Here is a 25,994-nt window from a genome sequence, read left to right as displayed (position 1 = left end):
AACTTGCAGGAATGTTTTGTTCAGATTGCATGGGTTTTGATTTGCTTTTCATTGAGTACCTCATCTGGGGTCGACTGACCTTGCCTGAGTCTACTTGAAAATCATATGTCCTTACCTCAGTCTTGACCGATTCACATACCTTGGAAGAGCGTTTTACAACTTCACTGTAAAGGGCTTTACCAGAAGGTCGTGGAAAACTGCTGCCAACTGCTTGACCGAGAGAACCTTTCTGCACTGATTTCTGTGGAAAGTTTTCAAGGGTTTTCAAGGGTTTGCAAGGGTTTGCAAGGGTTTGCGTATTTGACAGATGCAAGTTTGCAAGGTTTACTGATACGAGTTTACAAGGGTTTTCAAGGGTTGTCAAGGGTTTGCAAGAGTTTTCAAGGGTTTTCAAGGGTTTGCAAGGGTTTTCAAGGGGTTTCAAGGGTTTGCAAGGGTTTTCAAGGGGTTTCAAGGGTTTGCAAGGATTTGAAAGGGTTTGCGTATTTGACAGATGCGAGTTTGCAATGTTTACTGATGCATTTACTGATGCCAGTTTGCAAGGGTTTTCAATGCTGCCAGCTTTTGGTGACAGCAATGCCTCATTTTTTTTAAGAGGATTCAGCGTAACCTCTGTATTTGCACGTCTCTGAGCATAAAGCCGTTTGGCTATCGTTGCCCTCTTCTTCGGTCGCGGCATGCCGACTCTCTTGACGATAGCCAAACGACTCTCTTGACGATAGCCAAACGACTCTCTTGACGATAGCCAAACGACTCTCTTGACGATAGCCAAACGACTCTCTTGACGATAGCCAAACGACTCTCTTGACGATAGCCAAACGACTCTCTTGACGATAGCCAAACGACTCTCTTGACGATAGCCAAACGACTCTCTTGACGATAGCCAAAGCAGTCTATTACCAGTGCACCACCACACATAAAAGAAAAAGGTACAATTTTTAGCTATGCGTTGTTATACATTTAAATGTACTTAAGCAGTATATTCTAAATGTTCAAAAAGTTTGACTTACCTCAACTCCGTCTTTAACCAATGTGCCACCCCAAATGAAAGAAAAGGTATACTTGCCAGCCATGCTTTGTTATACAATTAAACACTTACTTCAGCACTGTTCTAAATAGTTTTTAATGGTTATAAAAGTTGCCTTACCTCAACTCACACAACTCAGTCTTTAACCAGTGCACCACCACACATTAAAGAAAAAAAAGGTATACTTGTCAGCCATGCTTTGTTATACAATTAAACACTTACTTCAGCACTGTTCTAAATTGTTTTTAATGGTTACAAAAGTTGCCTTACCTCAGCTTGTAGTCTTTAACCAGTGCATGACCATGCATAAAAGAAAAAAAGGTTTACTTGTCAGCCATGCTTTGTTATACATTTACTTCACAGTACATTCCAAATTCTTTTTTAAATGGTTACAAAACATTGCCTTACCTCAACTCACACAACTCAGTCTTTAACCAGTGCACCACCACACATTAAAGAAAAAAAAGGTATACTTGTCAGCCATGCTTTGTTATACAATTAAACACTTACTTCAGCACTGTTCTAAATTGTTTTTAATGGTTACAAAAGTTGCCTTACCTCAGCTCGCAGTCTTTAACCAGTGCATCACCATGCATAAAAGAAAAAAGTTATACTTGTCAGCCATGCTTCATTTTACAATAATAAAAAACAGTTCAGCAGTACATTCCAAATTCATTTTTAATGGTTACAAAGAATTGCCTTACCTCAGCTCGCAGTCTTTAACCAGTGCACCACCACGCATAAAAGAAAAAGTTACACTTGTCAGCCATGCTTTGTTAAACATTTACTTCAGCAGTATATTCTAAATACATTTGAATAAAGTTCAAAAAGTTTGAAATACCTCAACTCTTTTACCAGTGTACCAGCACATGCAAAAAAGAGTGATAAGTTACATAACATACATTTAAAAAGTACATTCAATTTTGTTTTTACATCTACAAGAATTATAAATGTTACCTCAACTCACACTCTTGTCAATTTACCAGCACACATAAAAAGAAGCATTGTTTAGCATAGATTCAATTTACACATTTCACACACACACAAAAAAAAAAGCAGTTAATAATAAACTCTTTATTAAACTTTACCAATTACCAACATAATTTTCAAGAAAATATAGTGTAGACTACAAAGACTAAATTACTTTGTTTAAATAATTTGCAAACAATCTGAATCAGAATTAGTAAATTCTTGTGCATCACTTTACCAAAACACACACACAAAATTCCTAACATTAAACAACCTTCCAATAAACTCCAGAATTGCATTACAAATCAAACAATAGACTAGCATAAGACAACTAATTAAAGTAAAGAGAAAACACTTGAAAGGAGTTGCCATTTTGAACACATGGTCATTACAAACAACAAACAAAATGAACATACTAAATATTTCATCAAATTATCCACAATCAAAGCAATTAAGAATAATCAATAAACAGACACCTTTAAAACAAACGTACCTGCTGTAGAAAAACAGATAAACTGAGCAGAACATGCTCTTTCCCTGATATACTGCCAAATTAAGACCAGGTGCAGCTTGATTAATTAGTTAGCATGTGGTCTAATGCTTTTTGCTTCTTACACCTTAACCTCTCCGCTGCAGCCCATTTAAAATGCATTGACTGAATGGTTGATCTGTTGTCCTGACTTAAATTCCATTTTGGGCATTTTGCATTGTCCCGCTCGTTGCTCTGGCTACATGCAGCTGACCTAAAGACTGCGATTTCCACATTCCAAATACATTGTCTTGTTAATTCAATTGTTTCAGCACTACAATGAACTTTTAATTGTTACAATAAAAATATATACTACTATAAACACTAAACTATTAACTTTCAGTACTGATACATTCTGAATTACCTATAACCCAGATAAATATATATTAATTGTTTTACAACACTAAAATTCTACTTCGAACATCTAACGTACATCAGTAAACAAAAAAGACATTGGAATACATGGAAGTTCATGACAGCAAGGACAAAAGTATATTTTATTTCATCATGTATTTATTATTCTTTAGAAACACTTTACACAGATACATTGAAAATATTGTGCCTTAATACCCCAGTGAGCAAGCCAGAAGGCAACAATGGCAAGGAAAAACTCCCTCAATTAGTGAAAAGGAGCACCAGCAGACTGAGATAGAGAGAAACCTTGGGAGGAACCAGACTCAGCAGGGGCAAGCCATCCTCCTTTGGCTGGCATCTAAATTTGCTGCACATAGGCTAAATATAATACAAGCCAGTGATAATATCAACAACAGCAGTAACACAGACTTAACAGACAATTTCATCATACCAGTATCATTGCTATACATGTCACTCAACTTTTCCATGTTTACCACACAAAAGTTATATTTACTAAAATGAATAAAGAATTAATTCCATAAAATATCATTGTCATTTTTCTTTATTTCACAATACTTATAGATATCTATAGAAAACTATACATAAATCAGTGTATTATTTTTACCTGCCTATACCACAAATAGATAACAGGCAAAAATCAAATGTAGTGTATTGACAAACAAGCCAATTAACTTACAAGTATGAATCTATCCACAACTTACCACTAAAGACCTTAATCAACTAATAAACTTAAAATCAACATCAACGAATGACACACTCCAATTAATTAACTATGAACCAACTAATTAGTAATGGTACATTCCCAATCAATTGTGAATTATGTTAAATACCAGAGTATCCTGCGAAGGATTCCATTAGATTTTTTCCACTGTAAGAACAGAAATATTGAAAAACAAAATTGAGAGAAAAATGAACCAACTTCCAGACTCAATTTCAGGATACGTGCATTCTGTATCACCCATAAAACTATCTAAAATTAATAGCAAATACTTCACCGCTTCACTACAAACTGACAGGGACACATACCACCACACAGTCATCTTTCAGTGTAATCAACAAACCTCATGGAACAATGCTGCAAGGAACTGCTCCGCAATCAAACTCATGAATGCAAAGAAAGTTCCAAGTAAGTATGCCTTGTATATTTTACTCCACTTTTTATCTGTAGTAATTTTTAGATGTCTTACCATAAGTTACTTTTTTTTTTTTGATTGCCCTTGATTTTTCTAGTCAACTAGCAATTCTTCACTTAGTCCAATTAGTCAACAGATAGCACAAAATTTATATAAATCATATATATATATATATATATATATATATATCTCTATATCTATCTCTATCTATCTATCTCAACTAATCAGTGCTCAAACACATAAAGCTTGCTGTGGTGCACCGGCAAACAATAATTAATGTGTCTTGAAAAAACAAGAGAATTTTTCATGCAGATTACATAATCTGAAAGTGTTTAAGATTAAAAAACATGAAATGATTCGAAAGTCGACACTTCAAACTTTCCATTAATTTCTCTTGTCTGTGAGGCAAGTATATATTTGTATACAGTTTCGATTTACTTTTGTGACATGGTCAGAATTTACAATGCTTTATTTGTTGTTATTCTCAGTATTTTAAACAAAAATTACACGGTGTTTTAAGTAAAATGTAAGTGATTGCACATGTGCCTCCTCGTCATCTAATTTTTAAAAATGTTTCTTTCGTTTTCCAGACAGCAATGACACAAAATATGACATCCAGAGTACCAGCTCTACAACACTCGAAGTGACACAAGTACCATTCCCCCATAAACCCCCAAAGCAACCACACCCCTCCACCATTGCCGAAATGAAAACCCTAGATGCACAGCATCATGTAAGTTGCACAACATTTTTCCATACAAACTAAAACTTGAAGTACATTGAAAACAAATTGCATGACTGTTGATTTTCACTCTTGCACTCTGTGTACAGATCCCCACACTAAAAGCCAAAGTAACAAAGATAGAGTCTGTTAAAAATGTGTTTTTTAACAATACTGAAGCAGAGGTAATGAACTGTTGGATAACTGATGAAACCGGAGGAATTCAAATTGCCTTGTGGGACAACTTCATTAGTGAGGTCTATCAAGGAAATTCATATAACTTTACGAACCTGATGACAAAAAGGTATCAACAAAAAACCTTCTTACAATCAACCAGACACACAACAATTACACCTTTAAAAATTCAAATTTCTACTGGACCACTTCATCAAATGTCTGAGGATGAAATTTCTCCTCACAAAAACATCACCTCTGCTTTACAAGGTGTGCAAATTAACATCAGTAAACACTGCCCGAAGTGTGCTACTCTTCAACAAGATTTTGCTCCACAATGTGCTTTCCACCGCTGCACAAAGTGCAAAATGTTAAGGAGTGGCACCGCTTACGTCACAAAACTTGGTGGCATTTTGGAATTTAAAGAGAACAAAACTGAGCTCTCTTTAACCATGTCAAATTCCATTTTGAAGAGATTTTTAACACCACTACTTGACCTGGGCAAAACCGATGCACAGGACATCGAACAGATGTTCCTGGCCATGAAAAGTTTAACAGTAACATTTACACAAAACATGCAGGTTCTACAAATGCAAGAAACACCCAACGACGATACTGATGAGGAGCTTCTTCACATTGAAGAAACTCAATTGTCACCAGAACCTGCTGCACTTTTTATCCCGCAAAAAACTGCAGTAAAAGAAACCAAACATTCAAACGATGAACAGTTTCTTCAAATTGTAGAAACCGAATCGTCACAAGAACCTGCTGCACTTTTCATGCCACAAAAAAGACCTGTAACCGAAACCAAACATTCATGTAAAAAAACAAAGTGTGATACATAGACTTGTGATAAATTTATACAACCTGTATAACTTGTATTTTCTTGTAAAAAAAAATACTATAGGGGTTTACTTTTCAATGGTTAAAATGTTTATTTTCCCCCCCATATCTAGTTGCTAAAATTTGTAATGGAAATATACATTGCTGTAAAAATATGATTTAATTGTGAAGCTTTCTTCTACTTGAATAAATGTTTAAGTTTTGCAACTATACAAGATGCTTTCTTTATCAGTATTTTACTTTTGATTGTTCCTTTTTTCACCCAAATGTATTTCCTTCTAAATAAATGCAATACAACACTAGCTTTTGTCCTCTCTTTTTGTACCTGTACTTCCATTTATATTGCTTTAATTTTTTGTTTTGAAACTCTAACTAATCCTCTTTTTGTATGACCTGGACTTTAATTTTAGTCCCCTATAAAATTTCCATTACTGGTCTAAACATCTAGTGTGTAATTTAAGTCAAATTATAAATGAGCTGCACAAAAATGGTTAAACAAGATTCTATTTTTTTTTTTTGTTCCCAACCAAGAACTCAGGAACCGCAATGTGTTGGCCAACCACATGTTACTGTTGTAAGTGACGTGCAGTTGACCCAAAGACTGTGATTTCCACATTCTAGATACATTGTCTTGTTAATTCAATTGTTTCAGCAGTACAATGAACTTTTAACTGTTACAATAAAAAATATTTACTACTATAAGCACTGAACTATTAACCTTCAGTACTGATACATTCTGACTTACCTATAACCCAGATAAATAGATATTTGACTCTTTCTCTCAACATTTATAAAGCTGTGAATTGTCACTTGGATTATTACCTAGATAATACTCACATTACTCCTTCCCATTTAATTGGAAACCTGTTTTCTCACACATTCTGAATGAACCATGTGTCCGCCATTTAGATTTTTAGTTAACATGATTTTGTGTACTTATTCTTTCGCTGAAGCCTCTACTTTTTAAGTCCTTAATGTCCTCTGAGTGGCGCAAGTTGCTAGACCCCATATCATGAATCCTGAACCATTCCAGTTGAGGGTTCAAAACCTGTATGGGAAAAGTTTAAAATTGGGTGTAAAGTTGTCATTTCAATTCCTTTATTACATGGGTAAGAGCTGTACTAAAGTTTCTTAAAATGGGATCAAAAATAAGTGTGTTTTTGTAACTTCATTCTGCGTTCGTTCTCATCAGACCTTCTGATTTCACCTTATCTGTAATTCTGAATCTATCTGTTCTGTAAAAAGTGCTGAAAAAGTTGCTTGAAAAACCCTTAAAAGCCAAAGAGCAATAAGGGCTTGGCCCCAGAAAGGCTGCTTGCAGCTTTAATTAGGGGCCAAGCCCAGAGGGCTGTAGCCCCTATTGTATCTGTACGTTTTCTTTATTATTATTATTATTATTCTTCTTCTTCTTCTTCTTGGCCAATGGGGGTCTATGGCAGCCCTATGAAGGGAACATGGGAAAATGATGAAATTTGGCACACTTGTAGAACTGGTCATTATTAGTGATCTGACCAACTTTGGGGTCTCTAGGCCAAACTCTACAGCGCCACCACCAGTTCAAAAATTCAACATTCAAACGTTAATAACTCTTGAACCACTTATTCTATGAAAATAAAACTTAGTACATCTATTTTGTCTCTTCATGGAGATTCCATTCCATATCTTACATTCAGACTCCGCCCATTACAGTAGCGGCCATTTTGAAAAGTACAGTATTCAGTCTAAACACTACTCCTCCTTCAAAATTGGTCCAATTCTTCTGAAATTTGGCTCAGATGTTCTTTGGACTGAGCCGCACAGAAATGACTGAACAGATTTTTGATTTTCGTCTTTGTTCAAAAGTTATTCAATTGTGAACTTACTGAGGTCGACCTCAAATTGGTTGAGATGCTGTATCTCGGCCAAACTTTGATCAATCGATACCAAACTTGGAACACTTCATCTACACCATGATCTGGGGGTCCACGCCAAATTTGGGAATAGCGCCACCTATGGGTGTTGAGATACCAAAAATGCACTTTTTTGCTTATAACTTCTGAACAATTCATCAGAAAATTATTATCTTGATGTCTATGGATTCTTTGGATCATTCCGAATCTGTGGATGTCAATTTTGTCAAGACCACCAGGACCACCCGTCCGCCATTTTGAATTTTGTCATAAATTGCTATATCTTTTGATCTACTGTACATATCGTCACAAAAATCGATATGCATCATCAACACCATGTGCCGGAGGTACCCCGGAAGTTCGAAGACAGCGCCACCTAGTGTTCAAGAGATATAATGATTCTTGCAAAACCCCTTATAACTACTGTAAATGTTAATCAATTTTTGATGTTTTTATGTCATTTTATTCCGTGGGTTATGCCGAATCTGATGATATCTCATTTGTCATTTTCCAACATGGCGTCTGTCCGCCATATTGAATGGAATGAAATACAGTTTTTTCGCTACTCCTCCCTGAAATCTTGTTCAATTTTGTTCAAAATTTTATCAGATGGACTTCAGACCGGGCCTGACAGAAATGACTGAACAGATTTTTGATATTCACTCCCGTTCCCGATATGTACAGCTCTGAAGTTGACCGTGCCTGTGCTGGTTGATTTATGCTAGTTAGCTTAGCATGCTAATTAGCTAAAATGCTAACACGTTTCTATTGACTCTAATGGGTCTCCTGAGCTATCTGGTTAACTTTGAGCAACGTTAGCATTTTTTAGCGTAGCATGCTAATCTGGCTAAAATGCTGCTTCGGGCTTTTGAGAGTTCATTCTCACACCTTAACCTCTCTTCTGTGCCATGCGAACAGTGTGTCAACTAATGTGGCGCACTTAGCTAATGCACTCGTCCCAAACCCGAGAGGTCGTGGGATCGAATCCGGGGTGGGTAACGTCGGTCCGATGGAAGCTCCGTTTTGGCCGTTTTGCTTCGTCCCGCTCGTTGCTCTGGCTACAGCCCTTCAGGGCTTGGCCCCGGTATCGCTGCTTGCAGCTATATTTATTATTATTATTATTCTTCTTCTTCTTCTTCTTCTCGTCCAATGGGAGTCTATGGTAGCCCTATGAAGGGAAAAAGGGAAAATGATGAAATTTGGCACACTTGTAGAGATGACCATTATTAGTGATCTGACCAACTTTGGGGTCTCTAGGGCAAACTCTATAGCGCCACCACCAGCTCAAAAATTCAACATTCAAACATTAATAACTCTTGAACCACTAATTCTATTAAAATAAAACTTAGTACATCTGTTTTGTCTCTTCATGGAGATTCCATTCCATATCTTACATTAAGACTCCTCCCATTACAGTAGCGGCCATTTTGAAAAGTACAGTATTCAGTCTAAGCACTACTCCTCCTTCAAAATTAGTCCAATTCTTCTGAAATTTGGCTCAGATGTTCTTTGGACTGAGCCGCACAGAAATGACTCAACAGAATTTTTTGAACACTAGTGAAAAAAAAAGTTATGATGCTGTGAACTTACTGAGGTTGACCTCAAATGGGTTGAGATGCTGTATCTCGGCCAAACATTGATCAATCGATACCAAACTTGGTTCACTTCATCTACACCATAACTTGGGGGTCCATGCCAAATTTGGGAACAGCGCCACCTATGGGTGTTGAGATACCAAAAATGCACTTTTTTGCTTATAACTTCTGAACAATTCATCAGAAAATTATGATCTTGATGTCTATGGTTTCTGTAGATCATTTTGAATCTGTGGATGTCAATTTTGTCAAGACCACCTGGACCACCCGTCCGCCATTTTGAAATTTGTCAAAAATTGCTATAACTTTTGAACTACTGTACAAATCTTCACAAAAATCGATAGGCATCATCAACACCATGTGCCGGAAGTACCCCGGAAGTTGGAAGACAGCGCCACCTAGTGTTCAAGAGATATAACGATTCTTGCAAAACCCCTTATAACTACTGTAAATGTTGATAAATTTTTGTTATTTTTATGTCATTTTATTCCTTTGGTTATGCCGATTCTGATGATGTCTCAATTGTCATTTTCCAACATGGCGTCTGTCCGCCATATTGAATGGAATGAAATACAGTTTTTTCGCTACTCCTCCCTGAAATCTTGTTCAATTTTGTTCAAAATTTTAACAGATGAACTTCAGACCGGGCCTGACAGAAATGACTCAACAAATTTTTGATATTCACTCCCGTTCCAGAGATGTACAGCTCCAAAGTTGACCGTGCCTGTGCTTGTTGATTTATGCTAGTTAGCTTAGCATGCTAATGAACTAAAATGCTAACACTTTTCTATTCACTCTAATGGGTCTCTTGAGCAATCTGGTTAACTTTGACAATGTTAGCATTTTTTAGCGTAGCATGCTAATCTGGCTAAAATGCTACTTCGGGCTTGTGAGAGAGATCATTCTCACACCTTAACTTCTCTTCTGTGCCGTGTACGTTGTGTGTCAACTAATGTGGCACACTTAGCTAAGGCGTTGGTACTGAACCTGTGAGGTTGTGGGTTCGAAACCTGTATGGGAAAAGTTTAAAATTGGGTATAAAGTTGTCATTTCAATTCCTTTATTACATGGTTAAGAGCTGTACTAAAGTTTCTTAAAATGGGATCAAAAATAAGTGTGTTTTTGTAACTTCATTCTGCGTTCGTTCTCATCAGACCTTCTGATTTCACCTTATCTGTAATTCTGAATCTATCTGTTCGGTAAAAAGTGCTGAAAAAGTTGCTTGAAAAAACCTTAAAAGCCAAAGAGCAATAAGGGCTTGGCCCCAGAAAGGCTGCTTGCAGCTTTAATTAGGGGCCAAGCCCAAAGGGCTGTAGCCCCTATTGTATCTGTACGTTTTATTATTATTATTATTATTATTATTATTATTCTTCTTCTTCTTCTTCTTCTCGTCTAATGGGAGTCTATGCTAGCCCTATGAAGGGAACATGGGAAAATGATAAAATTTGGCACACTTTTAGAACTGGTCATTATAAGTGATCTGACCAACTTTGGGGTCTCTAGGCCAAACTCTATAGCGCCACCACCAGCTCAAAAATTCAACATTCAAACGTTAATAACTCTTGAACCACTAATTCTATGAAAATAAAACTTAGTACATCTGTTTTGTCTCTTCATGGAGATTCCATTCCATATCTTACATTAAGACTCCTCCCATTACAGTAGCGGCCATTTTGAAAAGTACAGTATTCAGTCTAAACATTACTCCTCCTTCAAAATTGGTCCAATTCTTCTGAAATTTGTCTCAGATGTTCTTTGGACTGAGCCGCACAGAAATGACTCAACAGAATTTTTTGAACACTAGTGAAAAAAAAAGTTATGATGCTGTGAACTTACTGAGGTTGACCTCAAATCGGTAGAGATGCTGTATCTCGGCCAAACTTTGATCAATCGATACCAATCTTGGTACACTTCATCTACACCATGATCTGGGGGTCCATGCTAAATTTGGGAACAGCGCCACCTATGGGTGTTGAGATACCAAAAATGCACTTTTTAGCTTATAACTTCTGAACAATTCATCAGAAAATTATGATCTTGATGTCTATGGTTTCTGTAGATCATTTCGAATCTGTGGATGTCAATTTTGTCAAGACCACCTGGACCACCCGTCCGCCATTTTGAAATTTGTCAAAAATTGCTCTAACTTTTGAACTACTGTACAAATCTTCACAAAAATCGATAGGCATCATCAACACCATGTGCCGGAAGTACCCCGGAAGTTGGAAGACAGCGCCACCTAGTGTTCAAGAGATATAACGATTCTTGCAAAACCCCTTATAACTACTGTAAATGTTGATAAATTTTTGTTATTTTTATGTCATTTTATTCCTTTGGTTATGCCGATTCTGATGATGTCTCAATTGTCATTTTCCAACATGGCGTCTGTCCGCCATATTGAATGGAATGAAATACAGTTTTTTCGCTACTCCTCCCTGAAATCTTGTTCAATTTTGTTCAAAATTTTAACAGATGAACTTCAGACCGGGCCTGAAAGAAATGACTCAACAAATTTTTGATATTCACTCCCGTTCCAGAGATGTACAGCTCCAAAGTTGACCGTGCCTGTGCTTGTTGATTTATGCTAATTAGCTTAGCATGCTAATGAACTAAAATGCTAACACTTTTCTATTCACTCTAATGGGTCTCTTGAGCAATCTGGTTAACTTTGACAATGTTAGCATTTTTTAGCGTAGCATGCTAATCTGGCTAAAATGCTATTTCGGGCTTGTGAGAGATCATTCTCACACCTTGACCTCTCTTCTGTGCCGTGTAAATTGTGTGTCAACTAATGTGGCGCACTTAGCTAAGGCGTTGGTTCTGAACCTGTGAGGTTGTGGGTTCGAAACCTGTATGGGAAAAGTTTAAAATTGGGTATAAAGTTGTCATTTCAATTCCTTTATTACATGGTTAAGAGCTGTACTAAAGTTTCTTAAAATGGGATCAAAAATAAGTGTGTTTTTGTAACTTCATTCTGCGTTCGTTCTCATCAGACCTTCTGATTTCACCTTATCTGTAATTCTGAATCTATCTGTTCTGTAAAAAGTGCTGAAAAAGTTGCTTGAAAAAACCTTAAAAGCCAAAGAGCAATAAGGGCTTGGCCCCAGAAAGGCTGCTTGCAGCTTTAATTAGGGGCCAAGCCCAGAGGGCTGTAGCCCCTATTGTATCTGTACGTTTTATTATTATTATTAGGGGCCAAGCCCAGAGGGCTGTAGCCCCTATTGTATCTGTACGTTTTATTATTATTATTATTATTATTATTATTATTCTTCTTCTTCTTCTTCTTCTCGTCCAATGGGAGTCTATGGTAGCCCTATGAAGGGAAAAAGGGAAAATGATGAAATTTGGCACACTTGTAGAGATGACCATTATTAGTGATCTGACCAACTTTGGGGTCTCTAGGGCAAACTCTATAGCGCCACCACCAGCTCAAAAATTCAACATTCAAACATTAATAACTCTTGAACCACTAATTCTATTAAAATAAAACTTAGTACATCTGTTTTGTCTCTTCATGGAGATTCCATTCCATATCTTACATTAAGACTCCTCCCATTACAGTAGCGGCCATTTTGAAAAGTACAGTATTCAGTCTAAGCACTACTCCTCCTTCAAAATTAGTCCAATTCTTCTGAAATTTGGCTCAGATGTTCTTTGGACTGAGCCGCACAGAAATGACTCAACAGAATTTTTTGAACACTAGTGAAAAAAAAAGTTATGATGCTGTGAACTTACTGAGGTTGACCTCAAATGGGTTGAGATGCTGTATCTCGGCCAAACATTGATCAATCGATACCAAACTTGGTTCACTTCATCTACACCATAACTTGGGGGTCCATGCCAAATTTGGGAACAGCGCCACCTATGGGTGTTGAGATACCAAAAATGCACTTTTTAGCTTATAACTTCTGAACAATTCATCAGAAAATTATGATCTTGATGTCTATGGTTTCTGTAGATCATTTCGAATCTGTGGATGTCAATTTTGTCAAGACCACCTGGACCACCCGTCCGCCATTTTGAAATTTGTCAAAAATTGCTCTAACTTTTGAACTACTGTACAAATCTTCACAAAAATCGATAGGCATCATCAACACCATGTGCCGGAAGTACCCCGGAAGTTGGAAGACAGCGCCACCTAGTGTTCAAGAGATATAACGATTCTTGCAAAACCCCTTATAACTACTGTAAATGTTGATCAATTTTTGTTATTTTTATGTCATTTTATTCCTTTGGTTATGCCGATTCTGATGATGTCTCAATTGTCATTTTCCAACATGGCGTCTGTCCGCCATATTGAATGGAATGAAATACAGTTTTTTCGCTACTCCTCCCTGAAATCTTGTTCAATTTTGTTCAAAATTTTAACAGATGAACTTCAGACCGGGCCTGACAGAAATGACTCAACAAATTTTTGATATTCACTCCCGTTCCAGAGATGTACAGCTCCAAAGTTGACCGTGCCTGTGCTTGTTGATTTATGCTAGTTAGCTTAGCATGCTAATGAACTAAAATGCTAACACTTTTCTATTCACTCTAATGGGTCTCTTGAGCAATCTGGTTAACTTTGACAATGTTAGCATTTTTTAGCGTAGCATGCTAATCTGGCTAAAATGCTACTTCGGGCTTGTGAGAGAGATCATTCTCACACCTTAACTTCTCTTCTGTGCCGTGTAAGTTGTGTGTCAACTAATGTGGCACACTTAGCTAAGGCGTTGGTACTGAACCTGTGAGGTTGTGGGTTCGAAACCTGTATGGGAAAAGTTTAAAATTGGGTATAAAGTTGTCATTTCAATTCCTTTATTACATGGGTAAGAGCTGTACTAAAGTTTCTTAATATGGGATCAAAAATAAGTGTGTTTTTGTAACTTCATTCTGCGTTCGTTCTCATCAGACCTTCTGATTTCACCTTATCTGTAATTCTGAATCTATCTGTTCTGTAAAAAGGGCTGAAAAAGTTGCTTGAAAAAACCTTAAAAGCCAAAGAGCAATAAGGGCTTGGCCCCAGAAAGGCTGCTTGCAGCTTTAATTAGGGGCCAAGCCCAGAGGGCTGTAGCCCCTATTGTATCTGTATGTTTTATTATTATTATTCTACTTCTTCTTCTTCTTCTTCTCAATGGGGGTCTATGGCAGCCCTATGAAGGAAACATGGGAAAATGATGAAATTTGGCACACTTGTAGAGATGACCATTATTAGTGACCTGACCAACTTTGGGGTCTCTAGGCCAAACTCTATAGCGCCACCACCAGCTCAAAATTTCAACATTCAAACGTTAATAACTCTTGAACCACTAATTCTATGAAAATAAAACTTAGTACATCTGTTTTGACTCTTCATGTAGATTCCATTCCATATCTTACATTAAGACTCCGCCCATTACAGTAGCAGCCATTTTGAAAAGTACAGTAATCAGTCTAAACACTACTCCTCCTTCAAAATTGGTCCAATTCTTCTGAAATTTGGCACAGATAATCTTTGGACTGAGCCGCACAGAATAGACTGAACAGAATTTTTTGAACACTAGTGAAAAAAAAAGTTATGATGCTGTGAACTTACAGAGGTTGACCTCAAATCGGTAGAGATGCTGTATCTCGGCCAAACTTTGATCAATCGATACCAATCTTGGTACACTTCATCTACACCATAACCTGGGGGTCCATGCCAAATTTGGGAACAGCGCCACCTATGGGTGTTGAGATACCAAAAATGCACTTTTTTGCTTATAACTTCTGAACAATTCATCAGAAAATTATGATCTTGATGTCTATGGTTTCTGTAGATCATTTCGAATCTGTGGATGTCAATTTTGTCAAGACCACCTGGACAACCCGTCCGCCATTTTGAAATTTGTCAAAAATTGCTATAACTTTTGAACTACTGTACAAATCTTCACAAAAATCGATAGGCATCATCAACACCATGTGCCGGAAGTACCCCGGAAGTTGGAAGACAGCGCCACCTAGTGTTCAAGAGATATAACGATTCTTGCAAAACCCCTTATAACTACTGTAAATGTTGATTAATTTTTGTTATTTTTATGTCATTTTATTCCTTTGGTTATGCCGATTCTCATGATGTCTCAATTGTCATTTTCCAACATGGCGTCTGTCCGCCATATTGAATGGAATGAAATACAGTTTTTTCGCTACTCCTCCCTGAAATCTTGTTCAATTTTGTTCAGAATTTTATCAGATGAACTTCAGACTGGATCTGACAGAAATGACTGAACAGATTTTTGATATTCACTACCGTTCCCGACATGTACTGCTCTGAAGTTGACCGTGCCTGTGCTTGTTGATTTATGCTAGTTAGCTTAGCATGCTAATTAGCTAAAATGCTAACACGTTTCTATTGACTCTAATGGTTCTCCTGAGCTATCTGGTTAACTTTGAGCAACGTTAGCATTTTTCAGCGTAGCATGCTAATCTGGCTAAAATGCTACTTCGGGCTTTTGAGAGTTAATTCTCACACCTTAAAATCTCTTCTGTGGAATGTCAAATGTGCATCAACTTATGTGGCTCACTCTGTTAAGGCACTGGTCCCAAACCCAAAAGGTCGTGGGTTCGAATCCGGGGTGGTCAAGGTTGCTTCTGTTCAAGCCATTGGATTTTCTGTGTGTTGAATCAAGAATATTTTCTTGGTCTTTCTCATCGGAATCTCTGTTTGATTTTGAAGTTTTGAGATCATTCTCACATCTTAACCTCTCTTCTTGGCATGTCAAATGTGCATCAACTAATGTGGCTCACTATGCTAAGGTCGTGGTCCCAAACCCAAAAGGTCATGAGTTCGAATCCAGGGTGGTTAATGTTGCTTCTGTTCAAGCCATTGGATTTTCTCTGTGTTCACATTGAATCAAGAATGTGTTTTGGTCTTTCTCATCTGATGTTCTGTTTGATTTTGAAGTTTTGAGATCATTCTCACACCTTAACCTCTCTTATACAGTATGCTGTGATGTGCATTGACTGAGTGGTGCACTCTTCTAAGCTGCTGGTTTCAACCCTCTAAGGTTGGGGCTTCAAATCCAGGGTGGTCAATATTGTGTTTGTTCCAGATGTTGGATTTTATGAGGATTTTATTTTTGTTCATTTTTGAACGTCTCTACTTCTGATCTTGTTTTTTATGTATATTATACTGTTGCCATATTTGCTCTTCTTGCTCTACACTATGCTTCAAAAACATTATTTGTTAGCATGCAAGTTTATGCTTCATCGGTGTTCCTTTTCATATAAAAAGATATCTTCAACATTATAGTATCTGTGTGCCATATGTTTCATTGTATGAGAAGAATTGTGCTCTCACAGATGAGGTAAAGGGTTTCAATTCTTCTGTGGGGTGACATAATAATAGAACATCTGATCAACAATACGGGGACATCTTTGCAACATTTCCACTAAGTTTTATACTTGTTAAATTGACAGTTATGAACAAAAATAATGTGCACTTAGTGGGTCAACTCCTGCCATTTTATACCATAAGAAAGCATTTTATGTTTGTTGGTTTCATTGAGAATCAAAAGAAATAAAAAAGACACTCAAGACACTTAAATGGGATCATCAATTAAGCCTTACAGCATGAATACTTGTGTTGTGTACACTAAATATAAATCACTTTAACTATTTTCTCCAATTCTAGTTTCTTTCAATTCCAGATTTCATAGTACAAATGAAATAACCTGAATGCAAAGAAAATGACTACTATATCATTTTATCCATTATCATGTATCCTCTATGTAACACCGTGTGATATGAATTGTGCTTGGAGATGTCAATTAATATAGATTAAACAAATTCTACATAAAATTAAATGTAGATGAGTAAACAAAAAAAAGGACATTGAAAGACTACATTAAAGTTTATGAAAGCAAGGACAAAAGTATATTCTAATTCATCATGTATTTATTGTTCTTTACAAACAATTTACATTGAAAATATTGTGCCTTAAAACCCCAGTGAGCAAGCCAGAAGGCAACAGTGGCAAGGAAAAACTCCCTAAATTAGTGAAGAGGATCATCAGCAGAGAGGTATAGGGAGAAACCTTGGGAGGAACCAGACTCAGCAGGGGCAAGCCATCCTCCTTTGGCTGGCATCTAAGTTTGCTGTACATAGGCCAAATATAATACAAGCTATCCATCCAACATTTCATATAGAATTGTGTTACTTTTGTGGTTATGCATTTGTGATATCTTTGACTATTGACTGCCTGCATCAGTTTAGAGTTTTGCCGGGACATTTTCTGAAGATACTTGAACAATGATTTTGTATTCACTGTAAGAAAGGGAAGCAGAAAAGTTTAGTCAAATTAGTATCAACTTCTGATTAACAAGCACAAAGGATAATAGATTATATCTTTTTTCAGTTGTGTGCTTCTTACTAAAAAGGGTTCATAGAGTGGACAATCATTTAATGGATACGGAAGAAGTTTCAACTGTAGCTATTGCAGAAATCTGAAGATACATTCAAGGAACATTAACAAGTTGATTGGAGTTTGCACCACTTAAACATTTTGTAATTTACGTTGACATTACTCTCCACTCAACTTTTGACAGTAGATATTTAGTTGTGATGCACAAACCAGAAGATGTACATTTATTCAGTGAAACCATGCAAATGGGTAAATTCAGGCTTTGCAGACATACAATTCAATGTACCGTTGTATTGGTTTTGTGCCTCTTCATAAAAACAGTTTGTGGAGCGGAGAATCATAATGGATAAGGCGGAAGTTTGAAGTGTAACGTATTGCACAAACCTGAAAAACATATCAACAGGTGAAAGACTGCTTTAAGAAATGAGTCAATTTGAGTATTGCAGATATATTAATTTACCTTTTGATTGGTTGTGTGCCTCTTCATAAAAACAGTTCATGGAGTGGAGTATCATAATGGATAAGGTGGAACTTTGAAGTGTAACATATTGCACAAACCTGAAAAACATATCAACAGGTGAAAGACTGCTTTAAGAAATGAATCAATTGGACTATTGCAGATCTATGAATTTACCTTTTGATTGGTTGTGTGCCTCTTCATAAAAACAGTTCATGGAGCGGAGAATCATAATGGATAAGGCGGAAGTTTGAAGTGTAACATTGCAGAAATCTGAAAATACAGTCATGGAACATTAACTGATGGATAGTGTTTACACAACTGAAACATTGTACAGCTGTCTATGTTAGTTGCACACTCACCTTTTTGGAGTAGTGGACCGTAGATATTGGGTTTTCATGCACAAACCTGAAAATGTATCAACAGGTGAAAGACTGCTTTAAGAAATGAATCAATTGGACTATTGCAGATCTATGAATTTACCTTTTGATTGGTTGTGTGCCTCTTCATAAAAACAGTTCATGGAGCGGAGAATCATAATGGATAAGGCGGAAGTTTGAAGTGTAACATTGCAGAAATCTGAAAATACAGTCATGGAACATTAACTGATGGATAGTGTTTACACAACTGAAACATTGTACAGCTGTCTATGTTAGTTGCACACTCACCTTTTTGGAGTAGTGGACCGTAGATATTGGGTTTTCATGCACAAACCTGAAAATGTATCAACAGGTGAAAGACTGCTTTAAGAAATGAATCAATTGGACTATTGCAGATCTATGATTTTACCTTTTGATTGGTTGTGTGCCTCTTCATAAAAACAGTTCATGGAGCGGAGAATCATAATGGATAAGGCGGAAGTTTGAAGTGTAACATTGCAGAAATCTGAAAATACAGTCATGGAACATTAACTGATGGATAGTGTTTACACAACTGAAACATTGTACAGCTGTCTATGTTAGTTGCACACTCACCTTTTTGGAGTAGTGGACCGTAGATATTGGGTTTTCATGCACAAACCTGAAAATGTATCAACAGGTGAAAGACTGCTTTAAGAAATGAATCAATTTGAGTACTGCAGATATATTAATTTACCTTTTGATTGGTTGTGTGCCTCTTCATAAAAACAGTTCATTGGGTGGAGAGTCATATTGGACAAGGAAGTTTGATGTGTAGTCAATTGCAGAAATCTGAAAATGCATTCATGGAAAATTAACTTCTTGATAATTAAAGTGTTTGCACAACAAAAACCATTTAGCAATCTGTACACTCACCTTTTGGGAGTAGTGGACAGGAGATATTGGGTTTTGATGCACAAACCTGAAAATGTATCAACGGGAGAAAGATTGCTTTAAGAAAAGGTTCAATTCGAGTATTGCAGATATATGAATTTACCTTTTGATTGGTTGTGTGCTTCTTCATAAACACAGTTCATGGAGTGGAGAATCATAATGGATAAGGCGGAAGTTTGAAGTTTAACATATTGCAGAAATCTGAAAATACAGACATGGAACATTAACTGATTGATAAAGTGTTTGCACATCTGATACATTTAGTGAAATATGTAGACATCTGCACACTTACCTTTGACAGTAGTTAGTGAGACTTGATGCACAAACCTGAAAATATATTGCTATTAGGTGAAACAGTGCCTGAACAAATGAATCAGTTTTATTCTGACACTACTACATTTACATTGTCATCAGTTGTTTTCTTCCGTAAGAAAGTTACTGAGGTACATAATTATGTGTTAGATGGAGTACAGAATCTCTTGTATGGGAGAAATTCTGACGTGTGCATTTCATACGTCTAAAAAGATGACTTGCAGATGTGCTTGCATATAGTTGATTAATTTAACCATGCCTTTATTCTGCTTGTGTAATCATGCACAACTGAGTCTACTTACCAATTTTGTGTTGTTCTATTGACTTAATTGTGATATTAGGAGACAAATGGATGGATGCAGGCAGTCTTTGTGGATGCTTCCTATAATGTTTGGAAGCATCCATTATGATTTGGATGGCTTAGAATGACTGAAATTAGATTATGGATTAAATGTCAGTTAAAAATAAATCTCTCAAAACTGAGAATTTAAGCAGAATTAAAATAATAATAATAATAATAATAATAATAATAAAGCATTAAGATGAATACAAAGTAAATACTACAATTACCTTGGTTGGGTGAAGCTTAATAGCTCAAGAAAGAAGAGCAATTATGGGAGATGTTGGGTTGAAAATGATGATCACTTGTTTGAATTACAGGCTGGATTAACTGGACTCTGACCATGTTGGAATCTCAGGATAGCGCTCATATCGTATGGACACAAAAACAGAACAGACAATACAGTGATACAATTCTCATTTCAGAGTGTTGCATTGAGTAAATGGATTACCTTCAGATAATACTTCAATCACAACATGGAACAGCTGTACATATTCAACTGATGGATCATTATAAGAGTTATTCATTTAGATATAGATAGACTTAGAACATACCGTCTCCAGTTGTACACTTGCCCTGCAGTTGTATGCCAGTTGGAAGCTCAGGATGAACATTGAACAAGTAAGAGCACAGACAAGAAACAAATAATGCAGGTTATACGGATTTCATTACATAATCACACACATTAATTTTTACCTCAGTGAAATAAGGACTGCTTGGTGGTAACTGTAATACGTTTGCACAATTTCAACAGAGACATTTTCTGCATCTTTAACATAGACATGGTCTATCAGTGTACCTTTTTCAGTGGTAGGGTGTTGCACATGTTGACTGTATCCATGTAGTTCCATTAGTGTACCAATTGTAGATGATGTCAAGATGTCCTCATTGAAGTCTCCCATAATCACTTTCTTTCCTGACTGTTTCTCCAGCTCATCAATAACATGCAACATATTTTGTCGAAACAGATTAAGTGGATATGAATTAGGTCTGTACAGCAAAGCAGCATTCAAACTTAGATGTGGAACTGCAAAGTATAGACATTCCAAGTTACAAGGTTCTGGAACCCTGACATTAAAATGAATGCTTTCACAACAGAATAGTCCAACTCCACCTCCTCTTTGTAGTTTTAAATCAGTGAAAAGTGGAGTACTGTTGTCATAACATTTAGCTCTTGGATTGCTCTTAAAAACAAATCCTGGAATCTGTACTTGGTCTTCAACTTTTAGCCACGTTTCAGTTAAACAGATGCAATCTGCATTCATTATCTGTCTGTGAACTTGAAGATCTTGAACATGAGCTCGAAGACTTTGTACATTATGAAGAGCAATTGTAAACACGCCAGGTGTCTTTACAAAACTGTAATTTTCTAAAGCAAGTCGGGGCATGTTTTTCATAGAGGAGTCAATTTTCTCATTACAATATATGACAGAGTCTTTGAAGTTATTAATTATTAGTCCATCGAGGGTTCTCACACGACTCAGTGCAACATATGCTTGTCCCGGAGAAAATACCTTGTCAAGTGAGACGACCGCTTGATCTACTGTGAGTCCTTGCACTTTATGAACGGTGCATGCCCATGCCAATTTAAGTGGAAACTGACGTCTTAAACCACCATCGTTTGAGACTTGATCTTCTTCCACTTCAATAACAGTCGAATTTGGAGAAAATTTCTGTCGCAGCTTCGATCTCTGAACTTTACCAACATTTGGATCATCAAATTCAACATGGATAGCTGATGGGAAGTCATCATCTTCATCATCATCACGTCTTTGTTTTCTGCTTATGTGGACAACTGTGCCACAGGCTCCATTGACAAGTCCATCAGAAACATCAACATTTTTCCTAAGCATTACTCTGGCACCAACACCCAAGGAAACACATTTTTCCAAACAAGAGTTGAAAACTTTTGCATGAAATCCAACTTTCCTTTCTATTCTTCCAGTTTGTGGATTTCTAGCAAAGTCTCTAGCGTGAATAGTGATTGCCTCAGGACAACGCTCATTAAGTTTCTGTATATTGTACTCATCAACCTGAGCATTTGTAGGGAATATATGAATAGCATCGCATTCTTCACCAGTTTCACGTTGCTTCAACATGTTGATGTCATTTGGGCTTAGAGTTTCGTTCTTTTTATGAACTCTCAGACGATTTAACATTTCAGCAAAAGATGCATCTTGTTGCCTGACAACTTGTGTTAGTTCAGCAATTTCAAAGTTGGTATCCCAAAGATTCACTCCTTTTGGATCAACGTACAGGGGAATTCCCTTGACTGGCGGTAGCTGATAAAAATCACCAACACAGACCAAACTGACTCTTCCAAAAATTGAGTAGTCACCAGTTTGCTTAATTTGTCTCAATCTACCATGAACATAAGACAAAAGGTGATGGTCAACCATAGACACCTCATCAATGATCAGAATCTGCAAACCTCCAAGTTTTGCACGCAGTGAATTGATTTTGTCATCACTTAGGGGCTGATATGGCAGTTTGACATTGGCACCTATGGAAAAGGTATTATGGATTGTAGAAGCACCAATTTGAAAACTGGCCACTCCGGTTGACGCAGTTAAAATCACACTTCTATCATCAGGGTTTTCGGACAGCTGAGATAAAAGTCTGGAGGATTCATAGTAGATCGCTTTGATTAAATGACTCTTGCCTGTGCCTGCTCCACCAGTGACAAACAAGTGAAATGGTTCAGGGTTTTCACCAAGAAATTTCTCTAAACACCATTTCCGTACTTTGTAAAAGATTGCAGATTGTTGTGCATTTAATGATCGCAGTAAACATAATGCCTCTTCCCTAGACATTCCAGCCTGATTGGTTTCAATACTGTATGGAGTTCGAGGGTTCGTTACAAGATCTGGAATAGAACACTCAGAATCATCTTCATCAGGAATTGTATTACTCTTCCTTAGTTCTAAGCATTCGTGACGTTCCTTTTCAGTTTCAGGACATAACGCAGCCCAAGCATCTTCCAAATCAACACCTTGCTCCAAAAGCTGTTGAGCTCGATCAATTTTGTCACTTTCCTTTTCAAAGAGTGCTCGATTAGCATCAACAATACATTTGACTTGAGTCACATTTCTCCCACATTTCACAGCACCACTGTTGTAGAATTCCTCATAAGTGGTAAAACTCTCAGGCTTGAGCTGATAATCTTCATAATGTGGCAAGAAAAGTTGCAACAATGAATGAAAGTACTTTTCTGGATCTTTTTTGGGAGAAAATCTCGGATATCGAACAACAGCAGGGTCAGTTCGAGTTCTCTTCATCATATAACCGCAGTCGTTGTTAAGCTTGATCACCTTGTCTTCAGAAGACTTTTTTTGTGAAGAAACCTCCGATTTTGACAAGATCCTGTTTTCAGAGCAAAAACTTGCAAGACATTGGGTCTCAAACTCTTCTGTGTTTGGCCTATTCTTGTATCGGTCAACCAGACTAGTCATCCAAAAGCTAGCTTCTTCACCAGACTGATCAACTTTGTTTTTGATGACACGAAGAGGCAAACTCATCTTTACAGGATTCAATCCAATTGGAATAAACTGGACTTTACGAGAACATTCCTTCAAGTGCATACCGGTCAGACGATACACAGCCTCTTGAGCAGAAACTTCTCTGTTGTGAAGATATACACTGCCAAGCATCTTCAGTGATGATCTCGCTTCAAGGTTTCCATTCATGGCTTCATTTTGCGCACGTTGCAGCAACAATCCCATTTCTTGTTCTGCTTTTGTGATGTAACTGATAATGTAAACCACTACGGAGTAAGCATCAGTGACGTACTGGATATCCATGTTGCCTTGCCAGGCACGCAGTAAATGTTTATTATACTGGTTCACCCAGACGTCTTTCGGACTTCTTTTAAGGACAACGGATTTCTTTTTGGAACACTGCGCATACACTTTCTCAAAGAGAGCTTGGTTAATACCAATGGACTCAAAAAATGCATCAGTAGAGTCATAATCCATATCAGAAGCTGTTAAAGCCTTTTTCACTTTTTCTAAAACTGTACGTGCAGTATCTTTTCCATCACAGCTTTTCAAATCGTCTCGACTACCACCTCTTGTAATAAAGGTACGGCTTGATGGGGGTCGTGGAAAATTAAATCTGCAAACTGTCTTTTTCTTACGACATGTCTTTGAATGTCTGACACTGTGCTTCTGAACACAGTTGACAATCTCAAACAGATCAGTTTCATCCTCGCTTGGGGTCTCACAAGTGATGTACCGATCAATGAAACTAGCAACCAAACCATCGTTTTCTTCATTGTCTTCATTTAACGTTGGGGCATTTTCAACCCAAAACAGACAGTGAACATGAGGAGATCCACGCTGTTGAAACTCTACACGATAAAAGTAATCTACTATCTTGCCGATCGGTTGAGCTGAAGACATGATTACATCTCTCAGAAAACAATGCCATCTATGATCAAACATTCTTGCAGCAGTCACTGGGTTTCGTCTAATCAATCCACATTTTTCAGACCAGTCAAGTTCATCTGCTTTCAGATTTTTCCCTTCTTGTTTGATTATGGTACTAATCATTTCTGGCCATCTGAGATCCGCAGAACTAAAGGATGCAAAGAAAGTCGGAATACCTAGCTGTCGTACAAGTGCAAAAAGGTCCTTTTGAGTAGACTGCCAATATGGAGGTGTTCCACGGATTGGTCTCAAAAACTTGTATCCTTCATCAAAATTCAAGATTTTAGATAACGAGTCTGGATTCGTTAGCACATCTGATGTCACTTCGGTCAACAAACTCTTCTCAGATCCTTTGCGCAAAGCGATTGAAACATTGGATACAACTTGATCAATCTCAGACAGATACTGTGCATAGAAAATGAAGTCTGTGCTTCGTGCAAAACGTCCATCCGCATTGAGGATTCTTGCATTCAAGTATCTCGACAATGTTATTTTTACCTCCCTCTTATCATGAAATGTTGGACCACCAGTTGGATACAGAACAGGGAAACATTTTGCTTCGTTAGACCTATCGGATAACAAACTAACAGGACTGTTACCTTCAGCAGGTGCCAGATTTAATACATCCTGGAAATGCTGATCAATTACTTCTGAACCGATGTCCACAGGTTGCAATGATGTATCTGACAAAAGACCACTTTGCTCTTTGATGTAGGTAAGGTCTTCCTCTTGCTGTTCATCAAGGTTATTTTCGTCATCAATCTTTTCAACTACATCTTGTTGCTCCATTTCATCTACAACATTTTCTTCTGGTTCATTCAAAGAGTTGATCCACTGCCGATTAATCTCCACATCACTGAACCACTTATTGAACTGGATTAAATATTTCAGAGCATTTCGAACACGATCAGTGTGTACATACTTATACTCATAATGCCCTTTGTAGGTTAACTTGCGTTTCAGTTTGATCCTTATCATCTTGTCGTCACATTCATTCCGTGGAAGGATATTGGACACATCTGTGGCATTTACTGGGACGCACACTACAGGACCATGGCATCCATGTTGTTTACCACGAGGAAGACACAGTAATTTCATAAAAGGAATGTTACGTGCAATGAGATGTTGTTCCAAAGAGTTGAGGCATTTCAGTTGATTTGGAACATCCACCAAATGCATGTTGTTTGCAACGCTCTCTTCGGGCAGTTGTCCACAAAGGATTTTTCGATGGCACGTAAGACAGATCCATAATTTGCATCCTGAGGAATGAGCAGAAGATCCTTCACACTTTTGATCACAGACATGAACATACCTGGTTGTGATGCATCTTCTCCCCAAAGCAGCAACTTTTACACCTTTGTCTTCATAACATTGTCTTCTACATTCAACAACCTGCTTTCTGAAAAGCAAACGGTGACAAACACAGCACACAAACTCTGGACCACTGTTAATTTCTTGTCTAAAATGATCAATAGCAACATCAATGTCTTGTCGTTCCTTCTTTTTTGCATACCTTTCACAACCTTTTTGTATTGTACGTGCACGGAAG

At 37.3% G+C, this 25,994-nt stretch overlaps 2 protein-coding genes across 3 annotated transcripts in view; both read right to left on the bottom strand.

The window, feature by feature from the left end:
* LOC128011727 (uncharacterized) overlaps positions 1–25,994 on the bottom strand; it is a 109,607-nt gene that overhangs the window by 66,119 nt on the left and 17,494 nt on the right. For both annotated transcript variants that reach the window (XM_052594426.1, XM_052594427.1), the window contains exons 13-20: positions 19,349–19,394; positions 19,170–19,264; positions 19,049–19,094; positions 18,864–18,959; positions 18,743–18,788; positions 18,558–18,653; positions 18,437–18,482; positions 18,252–18,347 (exon numbers count right to left, since the gene is read on the bottom strand). The gene's annotated coding sequence lies outside the window, so the exon portion shown is untranslated. The remainder of the gene's footprint in view (positions 1–18,251; positions 18,348–18,436; positions 18,483–18,557; positions 18,654–18,742; positions 18,789–18,863; positions 18,960–19,048; positions 19,095–19,169; positions 19,265–19,348; positions 19,395–25,994) is intronic.
* Positions 17,134–25,994, bottom strand: part of LOC128011729 (uncharacterized) — a 34,716-nt gene continuing 25,855 nt past the window's right edge. The window contains exons 2-8 of the mRNA XM_052594432.1: positions 20,573–20,618; positions 20,249–20,383; positions 19,981–20,107; positions 19,659–19,693; positions 19,470–19,567; positions 17,904–18,001; positions 17,134–17,520 (exon numbers count right to left, since the gene is read on the bottom strand). Of these exons, the coding sequence (XP_052450392.1) occupies positions 20,320–20,383; positions 20,573–20,618 (110 nt within the window). The 3' untranslated portion in view covers positions 17,134–17,520; positions 17,904–18,001; positions 19,470–19,567; ... (1 more) ...; positions 19,981–20,107; positions 20,249–20,319. The remainder of the gene's footprint in view (positions 17,521–17,903; positions 18,002–19,469; positions 19,568–19,658; positions 19,694–19,980; positions 20,108–20,248; positions 20,384–20,572; positions 20,619–25,994) is intronic.

This window comes from Carassius gibelio, chromosome B23 (genome assembly GCF_023724105.1).
Source record: "Carassius gibelio isolate Cgi1373 ecotype wild population from Czech Republic chromosome B23, carGib1.2-hapl.c, whole genome shotgun sequence".
In the NCBI taxonomy this organism is placed as follows: Eukaryota; Metazoa; Chordata; class Actinopteri; order Cypriniformes; family Cyprinidae; genus Carassius; species Carassius gibelio.
Note: the sequence above shows the minus strand (reverse complement) of the source record. Positions and strands in the feature narration are given on the sequence as shown.